The 24,367-nt window shown below is 43.9% G+C and overlaps 2 protein-coding genes and 1 non-coding gene across 12 annotated transcripts in view; 1 reads left to right on the top strand and 2 right to left on the bottom strand.

Annotated features, from left to right (window-relative positions):
- Positions 1–240: 240 nt before the first annotated feature.
- rps3a (ribosomal protein S3A) lies at positions 241–4,275 on the bottom strand. The gene is made up of 6 exons (XM_021573457.3): positions 4,194–4,275; positions 3,263–3,366; positions 2,116–2,303; positions 1,391–1,599; positions 950–1,059; positions 241–403 (listed from the first exon to the last, which is right to left on the bottom strand). Exons 1-6 carry the CDS (start codon positions 4,253–4,255, stop codon positions 276–278), a joined length of 801 nt encoding a protein of 266 aa, XP_021429132.1. The 5' UTR covers positions 4,256–4,275; the 3' UTR covers positions 241–275.
- On the bottom strand, positions 793–922 carry LOC118941562 (small nucleolar RNA SNORA17). The gene has a single exon (XR_005037859.2). It is a non-coding gene; the product is annotated as a small nucleolar RNA SNORA17 (small nucleolar RNA).
- Positions 4,276–16,953: 12,678 nt separating the features above from the next.
- Positions 16,954–24,367, top strand: part of LOC110497375 (lipopolysaccharide-responsive and beige-like anchor protein) — a 319,123-nt gene continuing 311,709 nt past the window's right edge. For all 10 annotated transcript variants that reach the window (XM_090210434.1, XM_090210433.1, XM_036954299.2 and 7 more), the window contains exon 1: positions 16,954–17,909. In XM_090210434.1, coding sequence (XP_090066560.1) covers positions 17,727–17,909 — 183 coding nt within the window. In that variant the 5' untranslated portion in view covers positions 16,954–17,726. The remainder of the gene's footprint in view (positions 17,910–24,367) is intronic.

The raw sequence follows: 24,367 nt of genomic DNA, 5'->3' as shown, positions 1-24,367 counted from the left end.
ACACAATGCCAGCGATGTCTCAAGATAAAGGAGTGTGCAATTGGCATGCCGACTGCTGAATGTCCACCAGAGATGTGAATGTTAATTTCTAAACCATAAGCTGCCTCAGTTTTAGAATTTGGTATTACGCGTAACACGTTGAGTTTCGCATAGCTTTGATTTATGCCTGAAAAAGAATAGCTCTTTACAAAATACCTTACTAAACAACCATCCCATTAACAGAAGACACCAACAGTGGAGTATCATTTACATTTTTTATTAAATCTGTCAGGTGTTTAGACGGTCTCTTGGATGGGTGGCTCGTAGCCGTCGGCCCTATCCACCTTAGCCCCAGTGTCATCCCCAGAGGGCTTGGCTGTACTGCTGCCACCACCCTCACCGTGGAGCTCCATCAGTTTGCCCACTGGAAGGAGACAAGAATAACATAAGCACAACACCAGAGTACAACTCAACAGGCTGTTAGAGACACATTGGATAAGTCACTTAGGATAATTTAGTATCCTAGGCTGTGTTTACACAATCCAAATCAGATTTTTTGACAATGAATTGGCCAAAAGATCAGAATTTGGCTGCCTGTGAATGCAGCCATGTCGGCATATGTTAAGATACAATTATGTCGTACGGAACTGCTGCCAGATGCTGGGGAGGGGACCTTACAGTGGTCATGATTAAACCAAGCTCAGTCAAAGGTGACCTTCAATAACCTCGGTTGTTTTTTAATGCATGGTAAGTTTTTGACAAAGATCCTGAATAGGCTTTCTTTCACACCATCAATTGTCTAGTATTGTGCCATCTGTCGGAGCCATGATCACGCCAAGTACCCACCGTTCTGGGTCCTTGGCGTAGACATAACCCTTTCACTCTCCGCCCCTTATGACACAGGCTCGACACATTGTCGGACTGCAACGCCTCAAGGGGCCGGATAGGTTTGAGGTTCAGGGTGACTTACACTCAAACTTGGGCTTCTTCAGCATCTTAACCTTCCTGACGTAGACGTCGTGGAGTGGGTAGATGGACTGGCAGGCCTTCTCAATGTCCTTGCCAACGGAGTCAGGGATCCTAGAGGACAAAGGGAAAAGTGAATCAGTAAGAGGGAACCTGGCTTGGCTACTGAAAATGACCAGACGAGAGATCTAGTTAAATTACTGGCTGCCTTCATTGAATGCCATTCAACTTACTCAAGACATCAAAACTTAACTGTACACAATTAAAAATGCAGGAAAAGTGTTCGACACAGCCAACAATTTTGTTGAAATAAATTTGCTTATTCTAACAGCCAAATAATATGCATGCCCATATATGCACTCCATGTTGCATTTCACATGGACCACATCTTCCCAGAGTGCAGAACATTATATTGAACCAGCAACAGGATGGCGAACGTCCTTACAGCTTGTTGACGACTTCCTTCAGGTCGTTGGTCTGAACCTCACGGGTCATGATCTCCATCATCTTCTTCCTGATCTGACGGACCTGCTGGTGCTGGGCGTACGACGTCTTCCTGATCTGGTTGGTGCGCTTCTTGGTGAAGCCAACGCAGAACAGACGCAGGAGGTAGCCATCAGTGGTCTTCACGTCCACATGGGCCTCAATCATGGTCTGGCGGGGAGACAGGATGAAGGTTAATGAATAGTTTGGGGTACATTGGGCCCAACACGCGATCATTAACATTACAGGGAAGAAGTGAATTTATAGTGTTGAGATTACCCATAATGGTACATCACTTTTGAAGGTGGTGCGACAGTATTAGGAAACAATGTTGAAATAGTGGTTTACATTCCACATGTGCTGAGAACTGAGGGAAAGGCGGCGCCTTTCAGCTTAAAGTTGCAATGACACTTTTTGGGCGACCCGACCAATTTCACACAGAAATGTGAGTTATAACTGTCATTCTCATTGATATTACATCGGTTTAACGATTCTCTAAACAATGACTGGTTGTTTTATCAAACTGAAATTAGGCAAATTAAATGGAGGTGTGATTCCTGCTTATTGCACCTTTAATGACAGGATGACCCATTTCCATACATTTTGTACTGTAATTATAAACATATCAAAAACACAATATCTCCACAAATCCAGCTGTGTGTTACATCCTCCTGTAGGATTCCTCACCTGCCACTTCTTGACCATGGAGCACATCTTGTCACGGGTCAGGTCCATGCCGTGGAAGTTGGTCAGACAGTTCTTGCCCTGCACGTCTTCTGAGATCAGCTTGAACTTGCGGAAGGCCACCTCATCGTTCTGCAGGTCAGCGAGGCTCACCTCGAACACACGTCCCTTCAGACCATCAGAGGCGATTCCTAGTAGAACAGATTAGTTGATGTGGGACGCAGTGAGGGGAATGGAGGCCAAGGCCGGGAACATCAGATCTCTTTACCAGTAGTCAGTTGCAATCATTGGGCCGAAACAATTTGTCATTGTGCATTCCCATTGTGTTAAGTACGGTACAAACAAAACCAAGACAAGACCGACAAGTTGAAACCCTTTTAAAAAGGGAAGACTAAAAAGGGACATTACTGACCAACAAACCCATATTTAAAGGTAGTTTAAGGACAACTTCACGACTCTATTAGTTGGGACTCCGAGTTGTGCATCGTTCTTGTGTTGATGGAAAATAACCCTACCACCATAGTTGGCTTCGACAAAAAAACGCTTCCTGTCAACAAAAGCACATGTATAATCTCTAAGAACTCCACTTACCAAGACGTAGTGAAATGTACCTCGTTATTAAATAAATGGTAGATTTTGGGGTAGGAAGTCTTGCATGAAGTGTGTGGTCTAATGGCAGACCGCTGTCTAACTTGGCAGGAATATGGTGCGGTTCGGACAAAAGTTGGATACTGATGTTCATTTGATAGCGCGGGACATTTCACTTTGTCTGGTAAATTCCTAGAGATTATACATATGCTTTTGTTGACCGGAAACATTTTTTGGCGAAGCCTGCTATACTGAGGTAGGGTTATTAGCCGTCGCCACCCACCAGAACGATGCATAACTCAGGCGTCCAACCAATATACAGACTCCCAAAGCTAGTTGAATTAGGCTACCTTACTAGCTACAGTACAAGGTCAGGAGTTCACGTTTTAGTCACCTCACTTGAATCAACCCCTAGTTTCCAAACAGTGCTATAATTCCACAGAACCATGTGGCTCTGTCTGCAGTTATTTTGCTGCATGTTAGTCTTCATACTGGTAGCCATCACCACTGAACCATGTGTTGCTCCATTAATCAGCACCATCCGTTGGAGAAACAAACTTACTGGTTCCCTGAGTCCTGGATACCAAGGTCTTGCCAATGTTGCGGATGTTGAACATAGCGGGTGCCTTGACATCATACCAGTCCTTCTTGGAGAAAGGGTCGACACTGGGGATAGAGAAAGTAGTATGGTCAATATCAGTTCTGTTAATCTGTTTTGATGACACAGGCCTATGTAGCTAGCTAAAGAAACTAAGGTTGCAGTCTAGTTTACGCGAAACCAACCAAAGGGCTAACGTTAACTTGTTATTGTCAAATGCTGGCAATGGTATGAACTCAACTTCCAGTACAATCAAACGTGGAAATTCAACAGGCACCTACCTGGCTAATCAATAAAACATGACTGTGATAGCTAACGTTATGCTAACTGGTTACTAATGTAAGGCCCAGCTAACTGGCTAAATTATCTTATCTGACAAATGATATTTTTCTCGCTAAAGACTGAAGGGTTGGCACCACGCACATGTAGCCAAGCCAGCCAGGGCTACAATACTTTAATTCTGTTTGACCACATTTCGTAGAAAATACTTCGTCTAGCTAACGTTGTCCACGTTATGTTCATGGATGACTGTCTGCCATCTTGCTAGCCACCAGAGTTACAGGGATGATCTAGTTAGGTAGCTTAGCTTGTTAAGACTGCCTGTAATCTTGCGACATCGGCTGTGTGTGCATTTCGGCACATTTATATAAAATGCTTCACGATATTCAGCCCGTGTTAAGACTTTGACAGTCTCTTACATAACAGTTCAGTGTCGCTTATGCACAAACTCATGAATACTGAATGCGCGGTGAGCCTAGCAGATTAGCAAACAGTGACCGGTCGGAGTGCATCCAGTTAAAATCAACCTCATCTTTCACATTTTCAAACTGAAAGTCAATAACCTGAACTTAATAGTGTGTATTGCGTGATTTAATGGATGAATTGCGCTACTTACATCTTCTTTTTGGCACCTTTTTTGCCACCTTTGGTCAGCCTCTTATTCTTGCCGACTGCCATGTTGGCTACAGGGAGTGAAAGAGAAGGAAATAGGAATTATCGCGAGTGTTAAAGACAGAGCTGAGATTCTTCACATCTCGCGACTCGCGATATGTTGAGACCAAGACTAGCAGGTTGTCGTTCACTACTGGCCTAGCGTGACATCGCAGTCCTTTATTTGATACGTTATAACAACATTTAATAAACTCAGGAAGTGTTTGCTACATTGTAAGATATAGTATTGTTATGCTACAATATTGATATTTCTATCCTGATTCTACTGTATCCACTACAATAGCTGCTGCTTCTGCAAAAGCTAATGCGGATCCAAATAAACAAATAACGTTAAACACACCCACTTTGACATTTAGCTCAGTTCAAACGCTCACATGAATGATTGACATTCAGTCTGACACATATTGTGTTGTGTGTCTGAAATTCTGTAAATAAATACATAATCATATTATATAATTCATATAGGATTTATAATAATATGAATCTCTGTTCCAGAATGAATGAATATGTTGAATGAATATGTTTTTATTTATTTATTTCACCTTTATTTAACCAGGTAGGCTAGTTGAGAACAAGTTGCCATTTGCAACTGCGACCTGGCCAAGATAAAGCGTTGCAATTCGACACATACAACAACACATACAACAACACAGAGCTACACATGGAATAAACAAAACATACAGTCAATAATACAGTAGAACAAAAGAAAACAAAAAGTCTATATACAGTGAGTGCAAATGAGGTAAGTTAAGGAAATAAATAGGCTATGGTGGCAAAGTAATTACAATATAGCAATTAAACACTGGAATGGTAGATCGGCAGAAGATGAATGTGCAGGTAGAGATACTGGGGTGCAAAGGAGCAAAATAAATAAATAAATAAATACCAGTATGGGGATGAGGTAGGTAGATAGATGGGCTGTTTACAGATAGGCTATGTACAGGTGCAGTGATCTGTAAACTGCTCTGACAGCTGGTGCTTAAAGCTAGTGAGGGAGATGTGAGTCTCCAGCTTCAGAGATTTTTGCAATTCGTTCCAGTCATGGGCAGCAGAGAACTGGAAGGAAAGACGACCAAAGAAGGAATTGGCTTTGGGGATGACCAGTGAGATATACCTGCTGGAGCGTGTGCTACGAGTGGGTGCTGCTATGGTGACCAGTGAGCTGAGATAAGGCGGGGCTTTACCTAGCAGAGACTTGTAGATAACCTGTAGCCAGTGGGTTTGGCGACGAGTATGAAGGGAGGGCCAACCAACGAGAGCGTACAGGTTGCACTGGTGGGTGGTGTATGGGACTTTGGTGACAAAACGGATGGCACTGTGATAGACTGCATCCAGTTTGTTGAGTAGAGTTTTGGAGGCTATTTTATAGATGACATCACCGAAGTCGAGGATCGGTAGGATGGTCAGTTTTACAAGGGCACGTTTGGCAGCATGAGTGAAGGATGCTTTTTTGTGATATAGGAAGCCGATTCTAGATTTAATTTTGGATTGGAGATGCTTAATGTGAGTCTGGAAGGAGAGTTTACAGTCTATCCAGACACCCAGGTATTTGTAGTTGTCCACGTATTCTAAAACAGAGCCGTCCAGAGTAGTGATGTTGGACAGGCGGGCAGGTGCGGGCAGTGATCGGGTGAAGAGCATGCATTTAATTTTACTTGCGTTTAAGAGCAGTTGAAGGCCACGGAAGGAGAGTTGTATGGCATTGAAGCTCGTCTGGAGGTTAGTTAACACAGTGTCCATATGCATAAACATGTAACTGAGTATAAAATATAAATTAGAAGATCAGCCACTGGTTTTTACTGTGGCAGTGAAATATGATGCACCAACACTTTCACAAATTAACAAAATTAAATTTACAGTCGCTGTCTGTGGAGAAATTAGCAGTCATATGAGCAGACCCATAATAACTTAAATAACTTCACCCAAAATATTCACTCACATATTCATGATGAAGGAAAGACTATTCACCTGAATTACAAGAAAATAAACATAATATTAACTTAACTCAGTGTTTTACAAACTCGGTCCAGGGGACCCCAGGGTATACATGTTATAGTTTTGGCCTAGCACTACACAGCTGATTCAAGTAATCATAATGTAATGATGTGTTGATTATTTGAATCAGATGTGTAGTGCTAGGGCTTAAAAACAAGACATGCATCCCTTGGAGTTTGGAAAACACTGACTTAACTATTCACAACATGTTATGCATGTTATGTTAAACTACTGTATATCTTATATGCATGTTATTCTGTTAAACTATATCTTATATGCATGTTATTATGTTAAACTATATGTTATATGCATGTATATTACTCAATACTCTGCACTGTATTACACTATTCAGTCAGCCAAGTACACTGCGTGACTGTCAGCCCTGACATGCTGTATTAGTGAACCAACAAGTGAATATTTAATGAAGAAAACAGGTTGAACCTGAATCTCAAACCGTTAACATTCCATGCAGGTGTGTCTGGCTTCCTTCCGTTATTAGGACACTGATACAACTGTGTCAATTACAGGGTTAGGGATGATGCCTAGCTGGGCTGAACCTGGTGACAATGTAAACATTGACATACATTCATTCTAGACCTACGTTGTCTCTACACTAGAAAATTAGAAAAAAGGGTTCCAAAAGGGTTCTTCGGCTGTCCACATGTAGAACCCTCTGTGGACAGGGTTCTTCATGGAAACCAAAAGAGTTCTCCATGGAACCAAAAAAGGTTCTTCAAAGGGTTCTCTTATGGGGACAGCTGAACAACCCTTTTGAGTTCTAGATAGCACTATTTTTGTAAGATTTATACAGTATCTGAAAGGTACTCTTTAATGTTCAACATATGTCCTAATGTTGGTGAGGCCTAATTCGGCCAAATCCCTCATATGGACAGTATACATAAATCATATACATTGTATAAATGAGTCTGAATGTGTTACGGTGCGTGAATGAGGACCCAAAAGCGAATTAACGTAAACAGAGCTTCTTTAATAACAAAACAAAACGTAGGCTCAGATGGACCGGCAGGTTCCGACAGGACAGGACAAGGTTGCAGCAAACATGACGATAGTCTGGTTCAGGCATGAACAACACAAACAAGAATCCGACAAAGACAGGAGCAGAAACAGAGAGAGATATAGAGGACTAATCAGAGGGAAAAAGGGAACAGGTGGGAAAAGGGGTGACGAGGTAGTTAGGAGGAGACAAGGCACAGCTGGGGGAAAGAGGGGGAGAAAAGGTAACCTAACAACGACCAGCAGAGGGAGACAGGGTGAAGGGAAAGGACAGAAACAAGACACAACATGACAGTACATGACAGTACCCCCCCACTCACCGAGCGCCTCCTGGCGCACTCGAGGAGGAAACCTGGCGGCAACGGAGGAAATCATCGATCAGCGCACGGTCCAGCACGTCCCGAGAGGGAACCCAACTCCTCTCCTCAGGACCGTACCCCTCCCAATCTACTAGGTACTGATGACCACGGCCCCGAGGACGCATGTCCAAAATCCTACGGACCCTGTAGATGGGTGCGCCCTCGACAAGGATGGGGGGGGGGGGGGGAAGACGAGCGGGGGCGCGAAGAACGGGCTTGACACAGGAGACATGGAAGACCGGGTGGACGCGACGAAGATATCGCGGAAGAAGAAGTCGAACTGCGACAGGATTAATGATCCGAGAAATACGGAACGGACCAATGAACCACGGGGTCAACTTGCGAGAAGTGGTCTTAAGGGGAAGGTTCTGAGTGGAGAGCCAAACTCTCTGACCGCGACAATATCTAGGACTCTTAGTTCTACGCTTATTAGCAGCCCTCACAGTCTGCGCCCTATAACGGCAAAGTGCAGACCTGACCCTCTTCCAGGTGCGCTCGCAACGTTGGACAAAAGCCTGAGCGGAGGGGACGCTGGACTCGGCGAACTGAGATGAGAACAGCGGAGGCTGGTACCCGAGGCTACTCTGAAAAGGAGATAGCCCGGTCGCAGACGAAGGAAGCGAGTTGTGGGCGTATTCTGCCCAGGGGAGCTGTTCTGACCAAGACGCAGGGTTGCGAAAAGAAAGACTGCGTAAGATGCGACCAATAGTCTGATTGGCCCGTTCTGCTTGACCGTTAGACTGGGGGTGAAAGCCGGAAGAGAGACTGACGGAAGCCCCAATCAAACGGCAAAACTCCCTCCAAAATTGAGACGTGAATTGCGGACCTCTGTCCGAAACGACGTCTGACGGAAGGCCATGAATTCTGAAAACATTCTCGATGATGATTTGTGCCGTCTCTTTAGCAGAAGGAAGCTTAGCAAGGGGAATGAAATGAGCCGCCTTAGAGAACCTATCGACAACCGTAAGAATAACAGTCTTCCCCGCTGACGAAGGCAGTCCGGTGACAAAATCTAAGGCGATGTGAGACCACGGTCGAGAGGGAATGGGAAGCGGCCTGAGACGGCCGGCAGGAGGAGAGTTACCGGACTTAGTCTGCGCGCAGACCGAACAAGCAGCCACGAAACGACGCGTGTCATGCTCCCGGGTGGGCCACCAAAAACGCTGGCGAATGGAAGCAAGCGTACCCCGAACGCCAGGGTGGCCGGCTAACTTGGCAGAGTGAGCCCACTGAAGAACGGCCAGACGAGTAGGAACGGGAACGAAAAGAAGGTTCCTAGGACAAGCGCGCGGCGACGGAGTGTGAGTGAGCGCTTGCTTTACCTGCCTCTCAATTCCCCAGACAGTCAACCCGACAACACGCCCCTCAGGGAGAATCCCCTCGGGGTCAGTGGAGGCTACTGAAGAACTGAAGAGACGAGATAAAGCATCAGGCTTGGTGTTCTTAGAGCCCGGACGATAAGAAATCACGAACTCGAAACGAGCGAAAAACAGCGCCCAACGCGCCTGACGCGCATTAAGTCGTTTGGCAGAACGGATGTACTCAAGGTTCCTATGGTCAGTCCAAACGACAAAAGGAACGGTCGCCCCCTCCAACCACTGTCGCCATTCGCCTAGGGCTAACCGGATGGCGAGCAGTTCGCGGTTTCCCACATCAGTTACGTTCCGACGGCGACAGGCGATGAGAAAAATACGCGCATGGGTGGACCTTGTCGTCAGAGAGGGAGCGCTGAGAAAGAATGGCTCCCACGCCCACCTCTGACGCGTCAACCTCGACAACGAACTGTCTAGAGACGTCAGGTGTAACAAGGATAGGAGCGGATGTAAAACGATTCTTGAGGAGATCAAAAGCTCCCTGGGCGGAAACGGACCACTTAAAGCACGTCTTGACAGAAGTAAGGGCTGTGAGAGGAGCTGCCACCTGACCGAAATTACGGATGAAACGACGATAGAAGTTCGCGAAGCCGAGAAAGCGCTGCAGCTCGATGCGTGACTTAGGGGCGGGCCAATCAATGACAGCTTGGACCTTAGCGGGATCCATCTTAATGCCTTCAGCGGAAATAACAGAACCGAGAAATGTGACGGAGGAGGCATGAAAAGTGCACTTCTCAGCCTTCACAAAAAGACAATTCTCTAAAAGGCGCTGGAGGACACGTCGAACGTGCTGAACATGAATCTGGAGTGACGGTGAAAAAAATCAGGATATCGTCAAGGTAAACGAAAACAAAGATGTTCAGCATGTCTCTCGGGACATCATTGACTAATGCCTGAAAGACAGCTGGAGCGTTAGCGAGGCCGAAAGGAAGAACCCGGTATTCAAAGTGCCCTAACGGAGTGTTAAACGCCGTCTTCCACTCGTCCCCCTCCCTGATGCGCACGAGATGGTAAGCGTTACGAAGGTCCAACTTAGTGAAAAACCTGGCTCCCTGCAGGATCTCGAAGGCTGAAGACATAAGAGGAAGCGGATAACGATTCTTCACTGTTATGTCATTCAGCCCTCGATAATCTATGCAGGGGCGCAGAGACCCGTCCTTCTTCTTGACAAAAAAAACCCCCGCTCCGGCGGGAGAGGAGGAGGGGACTATGGTACCGGCGTCAAGAGCTACAGACAAATAATCCTCGAGAGCCTTACGTTCGGGAGCCGACAGAGAGTATAGTCTACCCCGGGGGGGAGTGGTTCCCGGAAGGAGATCAATACTACAATCATACGACCGGTGTGGAGGAAGAGAGGTGGCCCTGGACCGACTGAACACCGTGCGCAGATCGTGATATTCCTCCGGCACCCCTGTCAAATCACCAGGCTCCTCCTGTGAAGAAGAGACAGAGGAAACAGGAGGGATAGCAGACATTAAACATTTCACATGACAAGAGACGTTCCAGGAGAGGATAGAATTACTAGACCAATTAATGGAAGGATTATGACAAACTAGCCAGGGATGGCCCAAAACAACAGGTGTAAAAGGTGAACGAAAAATTAAAAAAGAAATGGTTTCGCTATGATTACCAGAAACAGTGAGGGTTAAAGGTAGCGTCTCACGCTGAATCCTGGGGAGAGGACTACCATCCAGGGCGAACAAGGCCGTGGACTCCCTTAACTGTCTGAGAGGAATGTCATGTTCCCGAGCCCAGGTCTCGTCCATAAAACAGCCCTCCGCCCCAGAGTCTATTAAGGCACTGCAGGAAGCTGACGAACCGGTCCAGCGTAGATGGACCGACAAGGTAGTGCAGGATCTTGAAGGAGAGACAGGAGTAGTAGCGCTCACCAGTAGCCCTCCGCTTACTGATGAGCTCTGGCTTTTACTGGACATGAAGTGACAAAATGACCAGCAGAACCGCAATAGAGACAGAGGCGGTTGGTGATTCTCCGTTCCCTCTCCTTAGTCGAGATGCGGATACTTCCCAGCTGCATAGGCTCAGCTCCCGAGCCGGCAGAGGAAGATGGTAGTGATGCGGAGAGGGGGGCAACGGAGAGCGCGAGCTCCTTTCCACGAGCTCGGTGACGAAGATCAACCCGTCGCTCAATGCGAATAGCGAGTTCAATCAAGGAATCCACGCTGGAAGGAACCTCCCGGGAGAGAATCTCATCCTTTACCTCTGCGCGGAGACCCTCCAGAAGACGAGTGAGCAAAGCCGGCTCGTTCCAGCCACTGGAGGCAGCAAGAGTGCGAAACTCAATAGAGTAGTCTGTTATGGATCGATTGCCTTGACATAGGGAAGACAGGGCCCTGGAAGCCTCCTCCCCAAAAACAGATCGATCAAAAACCCGTATCATCTCCTCCTTAAAGTCCTGATACTGGTTAGTACACTCAGCCCTTGCCTCCCAGTTTGCCGTGCCCCACTCACGAGCCCGTCCAGTAAGGAGAGATATGACGTAGGCGACACGAGCAGTGCTCCTGGCGTAAGTGTTGGGCTGGAGAGAAAACACAATATCACACTGGGTGAGGAACGAGCGGCATTCAGTGGGCTCCCCAGAGTAACACGGCGGGTTATTGATTCTGGGCTCCGGAGATTCGAAAGCCCTGGAAGTGGCCGGTGGATCGAGGCGGAGATGGTGAACCTGTTCTGTGAGGTTGGAGACTTGGGTGGCCAGGGTCTCAACGGCATGTCGAGCAGCAGACAATTCCTGCTCGTGTCTGCCTAGCATCGCTCCCTGGATCTCGACGGCTGAGTGGAGAGGATCCGAAGTCGCTGGGTCCATTCTTGGTCGGATTCTTCTGTTACGGTGCGTGAATGAGGACCCAAAAGCGAATTAACGTAAACAGAGCTTCTTTAATAACAAAACAAAACGTAGGCTCAGATGGACCGGCAGGTTCCGACAGGACAGGACAAGGTTGCAGCAAACATGACGATAGTCTGGTTCAGGCATGAACAACACAAACAAGAATCCGACAAAGACAGGAGCAGAAACAGAGAGAGATATAGAGGACTAATCAGAGGGAAAAAGGGAACAGGTGGGAAAAGGGGTGACGAGGTAGTTAGGAGGAGACAAGGCACAGCTGGGGGAAAGAGGGGGAGAAAAGGTAACCTAACAACGACCAGCAGAGGGAGACAGGGTGAAGGGAAAGGACAGAAACAAGACACAACATGACAGTACATGACAGAATGTGCATGTTAGAGACATGTTGTAACACCTAGCGAAGATGAATGCAAATAGAATTAATAACATTCCTGTCATCTCCTTGTCAGGGATAATCCCTGATCAGGAGAATGGAAGTGGGGGTCTTTAAAGCTCAACAACCATCCAACATGGAGTAAGTTCTTATCTTGTCACTGAAAACGTTTTGAACCACTCATCTGGCTTTAAAATCAACAGGCGCCGAAAATGTTCTTACACTTGTCACTGAAAACGTTTTGACCTTCTCGCCTGGTTGAAGTCAACCAAAATCAAGAGAGGTGCAGCAACCTCTTCTCTCACAACATGCCTCCAAAAAACGTTATCTTGATTGGCTGCCATATTGCCTACCTTCTGTAGCATGCTGCTAAAAATCAGCCTCCTATTCAGAAAGGCATCATCATCATCATCATCACAAGGATAAATTCACCCACTGGACACACACTGGTTGAATCAACGCTGCTTGCTTTCCAAACTGTACGTTTTTCCCACAATGTGTATTTCGACATTTGCAAAAGGCAAACCGACAGCTACATAGAATATAATCCATAGATGGCAGTTTCCAATGAAATCAGGACTGGCAGCCAATGATAGTGTACCCATGAGTTTAACACTCAAATTGCCAGGGTAAGAGGTTCCAAATCCCTTTTATGCATTATATGTCTATGGCCACAATGCAACAAGCTGTATATTTGGCGTGCATGCTGGCCAAATTGCGGCCTCCCCGACTGTAGGCAACCGGTAACTGCCAAAATAAAGGAAACACTTAAGTGAGGGATACAAAGTGAATGTTATGGTGTGTGGGGTGCATTTTCCTGGCATGGTTTATGTTCACTTGTAGAATCTATGCCAAGGCGCATTGAAGTTGTTCTGGCAGCTTGTGGTGACCCAATACACTTTATGCTGGTGTTTCCTTTATTTTGCAGTACACTGTATGCACTTCTGATATAATTTAACTGATATATCCACTGATATTTTTTTTAAACTATTGATCCTCTGTGGCTATATTCTGCTCGTCACGGTCGTCATAAACAGGAGACCAAGGCGCAGGCGTACATTCTACTTTTATTAACCGAATGCAACACTGAACAAAACTAACCTTAACGCTATTATGGCTAGTGCAGACAGGTAACTAAACATAGAATAAGAACCCACAAACTACCCAAGGAATATGGCTACCTAAATATGGTCCCCAATCAGAGACAACGATAAACAGCTGCCTTTGATTGAGAACCAATCTAGGCAACCATAGACATATAAACACCTAGACTACAAAACTCCTAGACATACAAAAACCTCTAGACAATAAAAAAACTAAACAAACCACCGTCGTCACACCCTGACCTAACCAAAATAATAAAGAAAACAAAGATAACTAAGGTCAGGGCGTGACAGCTCTCTGGGGTATTTTGAACATTGAGAGCAGGCTCTTGTGGTTGGATAAAAAAAAAAGTAATTGTGTTTTTTTGGCTCTTGGGCCCAGCCCCTGACTCACGCAATTGACCAGTCACATTTATTTATTATGCAGTTTTTTATTAATCGGTTACCCAATCAAGGCAGGGACCCCCAGTTACCCACGTGGGCACCATACCTCCTCTCCTCCCCCCTCTGATGATTAGTAGAGCAGCAGCAGCAGGTTGTCTACACTCATTGAGAGTGGGCTCCTGAATCCTCCTGTGGTTGCAGTCAAAAAAGTATAATATATACTGTATATATGCTTCTTGGGCCCCCCACTGGTCTGGGCCCAGGGGCTTCAGCCCCGGTAAACCCCTGTATTAAACCGGCCCTGTCCATGTCATTTCAACAAAATGACATTGAACCAAAGTGGAATAGACCTTGAATTGACATCTGTGCCCAGTGGGTAGTCTCTGGAGAGACATGTGTAATTCCCTCTTGTCATCATAATGCAACAGCCTTCACTCAGCTTAGTTTTCTGATCGAATCTGCCCCATGGGGAGGGGTTCAAAGTAAATCCAAGCTTCATGCAGAATACATTTCTTAAAGAGAACAGTCAAGAGGATGTGTTTTCGAACCGTATGGTTTTAGAAGCCTTTATTTGTTCAGGATATTTAAAAAAATATATATTTCCCTCAGGTATTGATTTGGAAGGATATAATGAATGTTCATCCAATCAAAAGATGACAGCACTTTGGCACAAAGCTGTGTGAGTAGCTGAATTCATTAATGCGTTGTGGAACACAAAAGACAAAACAAGAAAAGAAAATGTTGTAAATGAAATGTGTATTTAATTTACATCATCAAGGTTGCAGTTCAACAGCCAACTATGAAATACAAGTTACTATATCAACACTCCCTCTTACTTTCATTTTGTAGGTTCCCTCAGGTAAGTCAGTGCAAAAGTGTCTTGACTTGAACCCACTCAACGTAGCCTGCATGTAAATTAAAGCATTGCACTGTAGTAAGCACTTGTATTTCAGGTCACTGCTACTGAGACCAACCTTGACTGTGGCTACGTCCCAAATGGAACCCTATTCCCTTTACAGTGCACTTCTTTTGATCAGAGCCCCCTATTCCCCATAGGGCTCTGGTCAAATGTAGCGCACATTAAAAGGAACAGGGTGCCATTTGGGACGCATCATCTGTCTGATGCTGGAACTCAAGTGACTGCCTTGTGTCCCAGTGTCCCCAGATAGAGGGACTGCTTGTGAGGTCAAAAGAATTGTGGCGCTGCCTGACTCCTTGGCAACAGCACTAGAACTGTGTCCTAAAATGGCACATTATTCCCCACACAGTGCACTCCTTTTGACGAGAGCCTTATGGGCCCTGGTAAAAAGTAGTGCACTATATAGGGAATACTGTGCCATTTAGGATGCAGCCTAGGACTGGGAGGCATCCCACATTCCACTGAGCAACTGAAGTCATCCTGTATCAGAGCCTCCTAGGAGATGAGAGGAGACACACATCTTTATGATGCAATAACGATCTTTGTTCAAATACATTGCATTTGATCTTTGCTTACATTTCAATCATACATAGGCTATTCAATATACGTAGGCTAAATGAAATAGAAACCTATCTGACAATGTATCTATTTGGTCTCATAAACGCCTTAAACAAGTTTCAAGTTTTAATGTCACGTGCACAAGTACAGTGCAATGCCTTTCTTGCAACATGGGTCAGTGACTGGAAGAGGCAGGAGAAGCATCGCTGTCACATCGTTTTAATGTCTAGTTTCTATCACCTCCGGTTGCATTACAGCTGTCAATGTTCCACTGCATGGACTGTAGAGAGAAGCATCACAATTTACATATCTCATGTGAATATGACTTATATTTATTTTTACAGCAGGACATTATTTTGTCTACTCTTATTTTTTTTAGCAATAATATAAACATGTTTACAAATGTTTCCCCTTCTACACAACTGTAACCATGGTTGCATAATGTGGCTAGATAATGCCTAAAGTCTGCCTATTGGAGAAAATAAACATTACGTTGACAACCATTATTACAGCCTAATCCTTAAAGTTTTTATATGCAATTTGTTTAATGCAAAATCTCTGGTATGTCTTTGAGTGCACAGCAGTACATGACTCCTGACTCGAGCAAGTATCTTCCTCTTGCCTTCAGACGTCCAACCGGCTGCAATATGAGGCGAAATTGTACATTAGACTCTATTCCTTTGGAACCCAATGTTTGTGAAGCCCTGCTCGTTTCCTGCATTATAAGCCTCCCCTCTGTCCCTAACATACACATGAACAAGTCCACAGCGCCATCCACCTGGGCTACAGCTGAGACCATTGAGATTTATCAACGCCTGAGACGAGACACCCAGTCGAAGTCACTCGATGCCCACTGCGCATGCTCCACTCATTACTGTTCTCTTAGCAGCAGGATATTATGCTGGCAGCACGATCGCGGATTTTTTCCCCAGTAAATAAGAGTCCCCGGTTAATACATGCTAAACTTTGAGAATATCCATTTTTTTGCAATCTATGGCGGTACAACTGTTTTTCACAGCATTGCAACCAATGTATTGATTTTCTTGTATTATTTATGCATTTATTTAGAAAGTTTAAACAAATACTGGAATGTTGAAAGCTATTGTGTAGGCTGAATTTAAAGAAATACACATTTAATAAAATACAAACATATGTTATTGGAATTATTCAATAGAGTCTGCAAAACTTAAATTGGTCTCTTGTGCTAGGCAACGAGTACTTTTTGGGTTGTAGAGACTACCTGTCTCATATAAACTGTGGTGGGAAATACTCAGTTTCATCTTTACTAACCAAATATAATTATCTTTGGCGGTGGACTGTGTCGCACAGCCGGCTGCTGGCTTTTCACTCCACCCCCTCCATAGCCACCAATGCAGCACACTGTTATAGACTCTTCATGGGATACATATTGGCTTGTAAAGATTACTTTTCTACCTGCCTCAGATAAAGTTTGGTGTGTCAAATACACAGTTAATACTCAGCCAGCAGCAGACCGTGTGACACAGTCCCCTTCAAAAATGACACATATTTGGTTATTAGAGACCCTACGGAGTATTTTCCACCCCACATTAGCTGAGACATGTATAAACGGTACCTCTACTGTATGTGTATGTAGGTCTTATATATATTTTTCTTCATAAATGACCTATTGCCTTTTCTTGTTGGCACAGTAAAAGTGGCCATTGATTCAAATGTAATGTAATATATTTTGAATTGTAATGTTTTGAAATGCGGGCTTTTATTTTAAAGGTTTCCGAGTTACCATACGAACATGACGTCATCATTTGTGCCGCTGGCAGAAAACTGGTATAATACTGTCATGGCGGGGAAGAGCTGTAGCAGGGGGTAAATCAGGAAGAGAAAGCACTGTAAGTGGGTTAACACTGAAATTTGAACAAGTCTAGCAGTTTTTAGGGAAGGACCGAGTGGATGACTGCTGTCCCTTGTCGAGCACCACTGGCGCTGTTGCGTTACTTGAGCCACGTTTAGGAGTTCTTGCTCATGACAGCACTCTACCTGTCAATCCTGCTGTGACAATAGCAAGTTCTACTGCTGTAGCTTGGCTGGACTAGTGAAGAAATGAAAGTCGCAGGTGCCTCTTATATTTTGACAGAGGGGAGGAAGGGCAAGGTCTCTGCGACTTGCCTTTAGAACCAAATCTTATTAAGCCGGTCCATTTTAGTGAACGGTTTTTGATGCATTATTTCATTCGCCTCCTCATCAAGTTTCTGACCGGGGGAGAGGAGTTCTGCATGGAAACGCAGTGACAACTCCAATGTCGCGGTGTCATCGGCTAGAAATCAAACCCTCATGCTCCTGTGCCTTTCGCGGACTACAAAACATACTTTGTTGACTCGAAGGCTTATTTTGGGAACTGTTTTGAATGGGGAGGGAAATATTTTCGTTGTTTACCTCCAGACTGTCGACATAACTGGAAAGAGGATACCATTCTTTCACCGACTTTCCTGTATCCCATTACCGCCTTTGGGGGTGAACAGGTGCCTTACCTGTTACCGCCACCTGTCCTCCTGTAGCAATGGCTAGCGAGGAGACGCCTGGTGCTGGGCGACCAGCCGGGCAAGGTGATGGAGCTGCTGCGGTGTCGCTCAACCCTGGGATCCCAATCCGAGGAATCAAAATGAAATTCGCTGTCCTCGCCGGCCTGGTGGAAGTTGGGGAAGTTTCCAACCGGGACATTGTGGAGACGGTCTTCAACCTGGTAAGCTGATTATCGTTAAGGCACACTCTAATCTAAATAGTCCCTGGAAACCGTCCATAGAGGATCATGTTACACTGTCTACCAACCTGCCTTTTCTATTTTTCTGGTACGCCTTAGGCTGCATCCTGGCCACAATATGTGTTTATAATGAAGGCTATATTGTGACTTGGCTACTTCATTAGCTAGCCTACTATATGGTCCAATAGCTGAGTACATAATATTTACTTTCCATGATAAGTAACTAGAGTAGTAGGCTATGCGGAACTAGGCTATAGCCTATTAGTTAGAAATGTGTGGACTAATGGTGCATAAGAGTTTTCTTTGTAGAGTTTGTATGGTGATGGAAATGCTATATTGGTTTTACAAATCATCACTTGGAAAAGCTTTGTAACCAAGCAGCGAGGCATGATCACTTTTCTTATTATTCATACAGGATGCAATAGGCCTGTTCATAGTTTAGAAAAATAATGTTTATAGCCCTACAGTGGAGGTGTCGTAATACCCATAAAACCTAGCCATCCAGGGAAATGGTTCCAATAGTTTTTTCCACCATCCATTTTTCCCATAGGGGATTTTAGAAACATTTAAAATAAGGTCTGTGTTTTGTGTAGGCTTACCCTGGCGTGGCGTTTTGATAGCCATGTAAATCTCTCTCAGACAACTTGTATCCAATATGTTTGGCTCTATTTACTCTCGGATTCGTATACATCATGCAAAACTACAAATCCCTGCAAGCTCCTGCACGTCATCTCAAGCTGACACCTTTTCTAACAGGTATTGTGTCAATTTAAAATGTGCACAAGACAGTTCACAGAATTGTCAATTTTAAAGAAATATAGCCAATTTATTCAGTACTACATTTAGCTAACATTAGATAGTTAATCCAGAGATTCTTACCTTTGCCTCGATTCGTCAGTCTCTTCCAGATCATCATGGCATTTGTAGTTCTTTATGATAGCCACATTAGCAGCTAATTAGCATTTCAGTTTTGGGTGGTAAATACAGGTGAATATATTAATATGTCACTTTGTCCTAGAGAGATTTACACGGTTGTCAAAACGTCAGGCCAAGGTAAGCCTTCATGAAACACAGCCCTCATTTGAAGTGTTTCTAAAATCCCCTATGGGGAAAAATGAATGGTTGAAAAACGATTGGAACCATTTCCCTGTTTGACCGCTAGATTTGATAGGTATTATGACTCCTACTGTGGCACTCTACAAGTACTAAAGTGACATCTTAGTGACACTTTAGTAACAGTTCTACAGTGGGAGTGTAATAGACACAAGTGCATACTTGTTGGACTATAAGTATATGGGAACAGGGCCTACATGATATCTCTCTGTCATGATTTCAGTTTGTTTAAAAGAGGTGTGTCATATTTCATGATAGTCTGCTCAAATTGCACAATATTATTCTAAGGTATCTCTGCAAGGTCTCTCTCTCTCTCTCTCTCTCTCGGTCATTGGTTGGCTGCAGACATTGAGGCTCAGGTCTATGAATGAAACTAATAGAGGATAGGCTAGTGAGTCGCTGAAGCAGAGCATGGCGGGTTAAGTGGAAAAAGAGCAGGAAAGGCTGGCAGTTAATGAGAACGGGAGGAAGAACTGCTTTGTCACTGTGGCAACACAATGGAGTCACACACACACACACACACACACACACACGGCACTGTGTCCCTCCCTCCCCAAGTGAACACTAAAGTCCCTCATAGAGTCAGCCCTCACCCTCAGGTAGCTGTGAGGAAAGTGGATAAATGTCTGGCTGCTGGAACAATGCCCTAGCATTTAGAATGCTGTTTCAAATGTCATTCCAAATATAGAATTCCAAGCATGATTTTTTTTTTGGGGGGGGGGGGTCAAACATTTTTTCTGTCGTTGATGTCTTTCAGTTGAACGATATCACAGTGGTACTAGTTTTATGCTCCGTCGTGTTTCCGAGCTCGGTTTTCAGCTTTGTGCTGCTGGCCTGCACGGTGTGAGATAAACCCAGAAATATTACCCTCCGGCGACGTGTCTATTATAAAGTGCATATTGATGATAGTTTCTTTATCCAGAGAGGAGAAGACATAATTGCAGTACACAGAAATGAGAAGTAGAGACAACCTGCCAGGTCTCCAATGTGCCAGAGTGAGGGGATCGCTCAGGCTGTGGCTGCATCCCAAATGGCACCCTATTCCCTACATTCTGTATTACTTTTGAACAGAGCCATATGGGACCTAGGTCAAAATTAGTGCACTATATTTTTTATTTGTTTGATTTATTTCACCTTTATTTAACCAGGTAGGCAAGTTGAGAACAAGTTCTCATTTACAATTGTGACCTGGCCAAGATAAAGCACCTTATTCCAAATAAGGGAATAAGGTGCCATTTGGGAAAGAACGGGAGTCCCTGTGCCTACTGATGCGTTTGTACCCGACCTGTCTCCCCTCCATTCCCTCTTGTTTGTTTAGCATGGCCAATGTCATTTGAGGTTTTTGAGACATGGCACTTTGCATTTCATGCTCTGTGCTCTTCTTTCTGATCTCTCCTTCTGCTCTTACACACACACACACACACACACACACACACAGCTGGATTTATCATATTGGCTGGAACCTCCTCTCTCCAGAAGTGGCTAATTTGCAGTCGCTCCGCAGATGACTCATACACCCATTGTTAGGTCAAAGACACAATACATTTTTCCTCAAACAAATCTCTCTCAAATGAATAGGATATCCAGCCAGACTTAGGATAGTGCAAGGGATCATGGGTAGCGTAGCATTCTGAATTAGGGCTGTCCCCGACTAAAACAAATCTTGGTCTACCAAGAGTCGTCTGTTCTTTCGACAAATTGATTGGTCAACATCTTTAAACGTGTATTTTTCCATATGTAGACACATCCTATGTGTTTTAATCAAATAAACAATATGCACTGAGCTTATCTGGTGCTTTCAGCGCACTGTTTGATGAAATAATTAAGATGCACAAATGACTAGAGGGAGCCGACCTAATTGATTTGTTTGTGCTCAGACTTGCTGTGCTGTGTTAAAGGACAGTGAGTGACTGTGTGACTAGCATCCATTGTCTCTCTCCTCCATGTTGCAGTGACCACTACTGAACTTCAACAGTGTTTATCCCGCTGTCCATGTTGCTGAAGCTGCAACATAATTACAGCCATTTCTGACTGAAAAGTTCTATTACCAAAATCCCTCATGTTTAGGAAAAACATTCCCTATTCCCTCAACTAGTGATGCACCGATATGACATTTTTGGCCGATACCGATATTTAAAATTTTAGCGGCCTTTTAAGCATTCTAGTGCAGTTAATTAGTTAGACCACTGCGCCCATGTGTGTGTTAAGGCACTGCATCTCACTAGAGTCTCTGGTTCGAATCCAGGCTGTATCTCATCTGGACATGATTGGGAGTCCCATAAGGCAGCGCACAGTTGGCCCAGCGTTGTCCGGATTTAGCCGGGGTAGGCCGCCATTGTAAATAAGAATTTGTTCTTAACTGACTTGCCTAGTTAAATAAAGGTCAAACACACACACACACACACACACACACACACACACACACACACACACACACACACACAAGTTATTTTGTTGGCATTTACGTATGTCCCCATTACCAGTAAAACATAATCAAACCTATTTATTTCACTTATTTGCTGTCCTGTTTCATTGTTCATTTGTTCAGTCATCTCATTCTCAACCAGGATTTCTATAGAACGCCGTTTAGGTCTTTGCGTATCCAAAAATATACTATTTACCACTATTTGATGTGTCAAATAACACTATTTGATGTGTCAAATAAGCTTGTTGACCAATCAGGACCTGAATATGACTGCACAGCACATAATAATTGAACGCGTTCATACATTTTTTTACGTGTTGATTACACTCACTTGTATTTCATATGTCACAACGATTCATCGATACAGCTATGATGCTGGTAAAGTTGTCTCGCGCACCTACAGTGTTGGTAAAAAAAAAAAGCTAGCTAGCTCATGGATGCAAACAATGTTCTTTCCCAAAAACATAGCAAAACGTCATCTGTTTCAGTAGCTATATAGTTAGCTAGCTAGGTGTCATCATCTAAAAATAACCCTAATTTATATGACCGTTCTTAATTGATTAATGGTGGTCGGAAGCTAGCCACAATAAGGATTAGTCGCAATAGTGGACTTTGCGGTTAGCCTTCAAACTAAAATATGTCATAATTCTACTATTTGCATCACTGTCAATGACATACTTTTATTTTGAAGGCAAACCGCAAATTCCACTATTGTGCCTAATCCTTATTGTGGCTAGCTTCACAACACAACCCGTTCTGGTTACTGTGCTACTGTATCTATTGTATTTATTTTGACATGCAAAGACCCAAACGGCGTTCCATAGTATGTATGTCATGAAGCTAATAGCAGTGACTCTATTAGTGTAACTCCGGTAGGGCAACATCGGAAAAATAGCGCACTTGGTAGTGTTTCTGGTGCAGAGAACAGTTGATTGTCAAGGGCAATGAATTCCATTATCTTGGCTTTAATGGATTTCGCCTTTGTTGTATCGCTGACATTTTTTTACTCTCTCAAATGACTGCTTGACTTGTTGACTGCTCGATCCACACAGCAGACATTGTGGGCTAGTTTAGGAATGCTATGTTGCATGTATATGGCAAAATTTGACGTGATGTAATATCCCATGTACCTACGTTATATAGGTATGCACGTCAGCTTTGACATCGGCATTAAACGATTCCGATATGTTCACCGATATATCGTGCACAACTACCCTCAACCCTTGCACGTGACCAATCGGGCCTGACCTATAGAATATTATAACAAACTCTGAACACGTGACAATAAAATGGGTACAGGGGACGTGACAAATAAACTCGAAACAGGGGAATGTTTACTGGTTGCTCAGAAGTTAAAGGGGGAAGTCAGATCTGTGGTATAAATTTGACCGGTTGTGGAAAATACTGGAGATCAAGACAAAGAAGGTAATTAGCAAGCGCTGCATCCATGTTGTGTGGCAAACAAGTGCTGTTAGATTACAGTATCATTTTTTTTGGACTGTTTGGAACAATGTAAACAACACTAAATAAATGATCAGGTTACCAGAGAGTCTGTTGTAATATTTATTTTTGTAAAGCCTTTATTACGGCAAAGACCAAAAACAGTTGCATTCATTTATGAATGTAATTTCTGAAGTGGAACGGTTTGCTAATTATTCCAGAATCACTTTATTTTATTTTAAAACGAAAATACTTGATTGCATTTAAATTCATGACTGATGTGACGACGTGTGATAATATGAATGATTGATTGATGCTGTAGCCTATATAAGTATTGAAATATAGGCCGTAAGTAAGTTACGGTATTAAGACTAAACAGGATGTGGTCTTTGGCCTACAGCTCGATGGTGGTTATACAAGGCTGCTATACTAAGCCTACTAATGATAATGACATGACTTATTATTATTATTATGTAAACATGTAGTTTTTTTTGTACCAAATAAAAATCTAAAGTTCATTGTGTTTCCATTTCATTTTCATCTCTACCGATAGTTTTGTCACAAACTGTTGCGTTATATAGTGTATGTGCCCACTCTGGTCTCTGCATGTGTGCTCTAGCCAACAGCTGGCAGATACAGTGCTGCTTGGCTATTGGACATGATGACATTATAATGGATAAAAGCGAGAATATTTTATTTTAAAAGTCGTGTTTTTTTATTTTATTCAATAGAGTGATCAGGGACGTGCAACTATAGTTTTCCTTCGAAAAATACATCAGTGCAACACATTCAGCAGAAGTGGCTTCATTTTTAAATCCGATGACAACAGAAGTGCAACACTATTTGGCTAGCAGCCACACAAGTAAATGATCTAACAATGAAAAATATTTTTTGTGTGTGTATATACGATGCATGGCCATCGTAGTTCTAATGTTTATCATAGAAAGAATGTAGCCAGCTACATTTGTTTTGCTTGAAGTTCATCTTGCATTTTAGCAGAGAAAAGCAGGCTACACCTAGAAAAGTGGCTGCACATCAGTCAGAGCACTGTCTCCTGATAAAATTCCCGTTTGTGAATTCTCATCAGAGTAGAGAAGTGCAAGTGAAGCACCAAATTATCCTGACGCCGAGCACAAATTGCAATAAAGAGCAGTTTAGATCTGCGTTTACAAAACGCAGCAAGATGTGTCTTATGCGTTTTATAATTTTGTTTTTTTTCTGCGTGAAATACTCTGCGTTAACACGACCCCTGCATTATGGACAATAGCTAGGCCTAGCTACAGGTCTACCTCAGGCCGTCACACTCAGCCAGGCAGCTTGATTTAACTGCGCCTCCCCACTCACTGGAAGCTGAATCGTATGCCAGTCTGGCTCTGCTCTGTAAACCATTGACTCAGAATGACTAAGACTGCTGGGCTCTGCCCTGACACTGGAGATGGGGGATTTGGCTCTGTGGAATGTC

The sequence above is a fragment of the Oncorhynchus mykiss genome, chromosome 19 (genome assembly GCF_057628025.1).
Source record: "Oncorhynchus mykiss isolate SJ-2025 chromosome 19, ASM5762802v1, whole genome shotgun sequence".
Lineage (NCBI taxonomy): Eukaryota > Metazoa > Chordata > Actinopteri > Salmoniformes > Salmonidae > Oncorhynchus > Oncorhynchus mykiss.
This window is presented reverse-complemented; position numbering and strand designations above follow the sequence as displayed.

Coding starts and splice junctions, on each gene's coding strand:
- rps3a (XM_021573457.3), bottom strand. CDS start 4,255: ATGGCAGTCGGCAAGAATAAGAGGCTGACCAAAGGTGGCAAAAAAGGT. Junction 1,060..1,390: donor AAGGAAGTCGTCAACAAGCT/GTAAGGACGTTC, acceptor TTTGTCCTCTAG/GATCCCTGACTCCGTTGGCA. Junction 404..949: donor GAAGAAGCCCAAGTTTGAGT/GTAAGTCACCCT, acceptor GTCTCCTTCCAG/TGGGCAAACTGATGGAGCTC.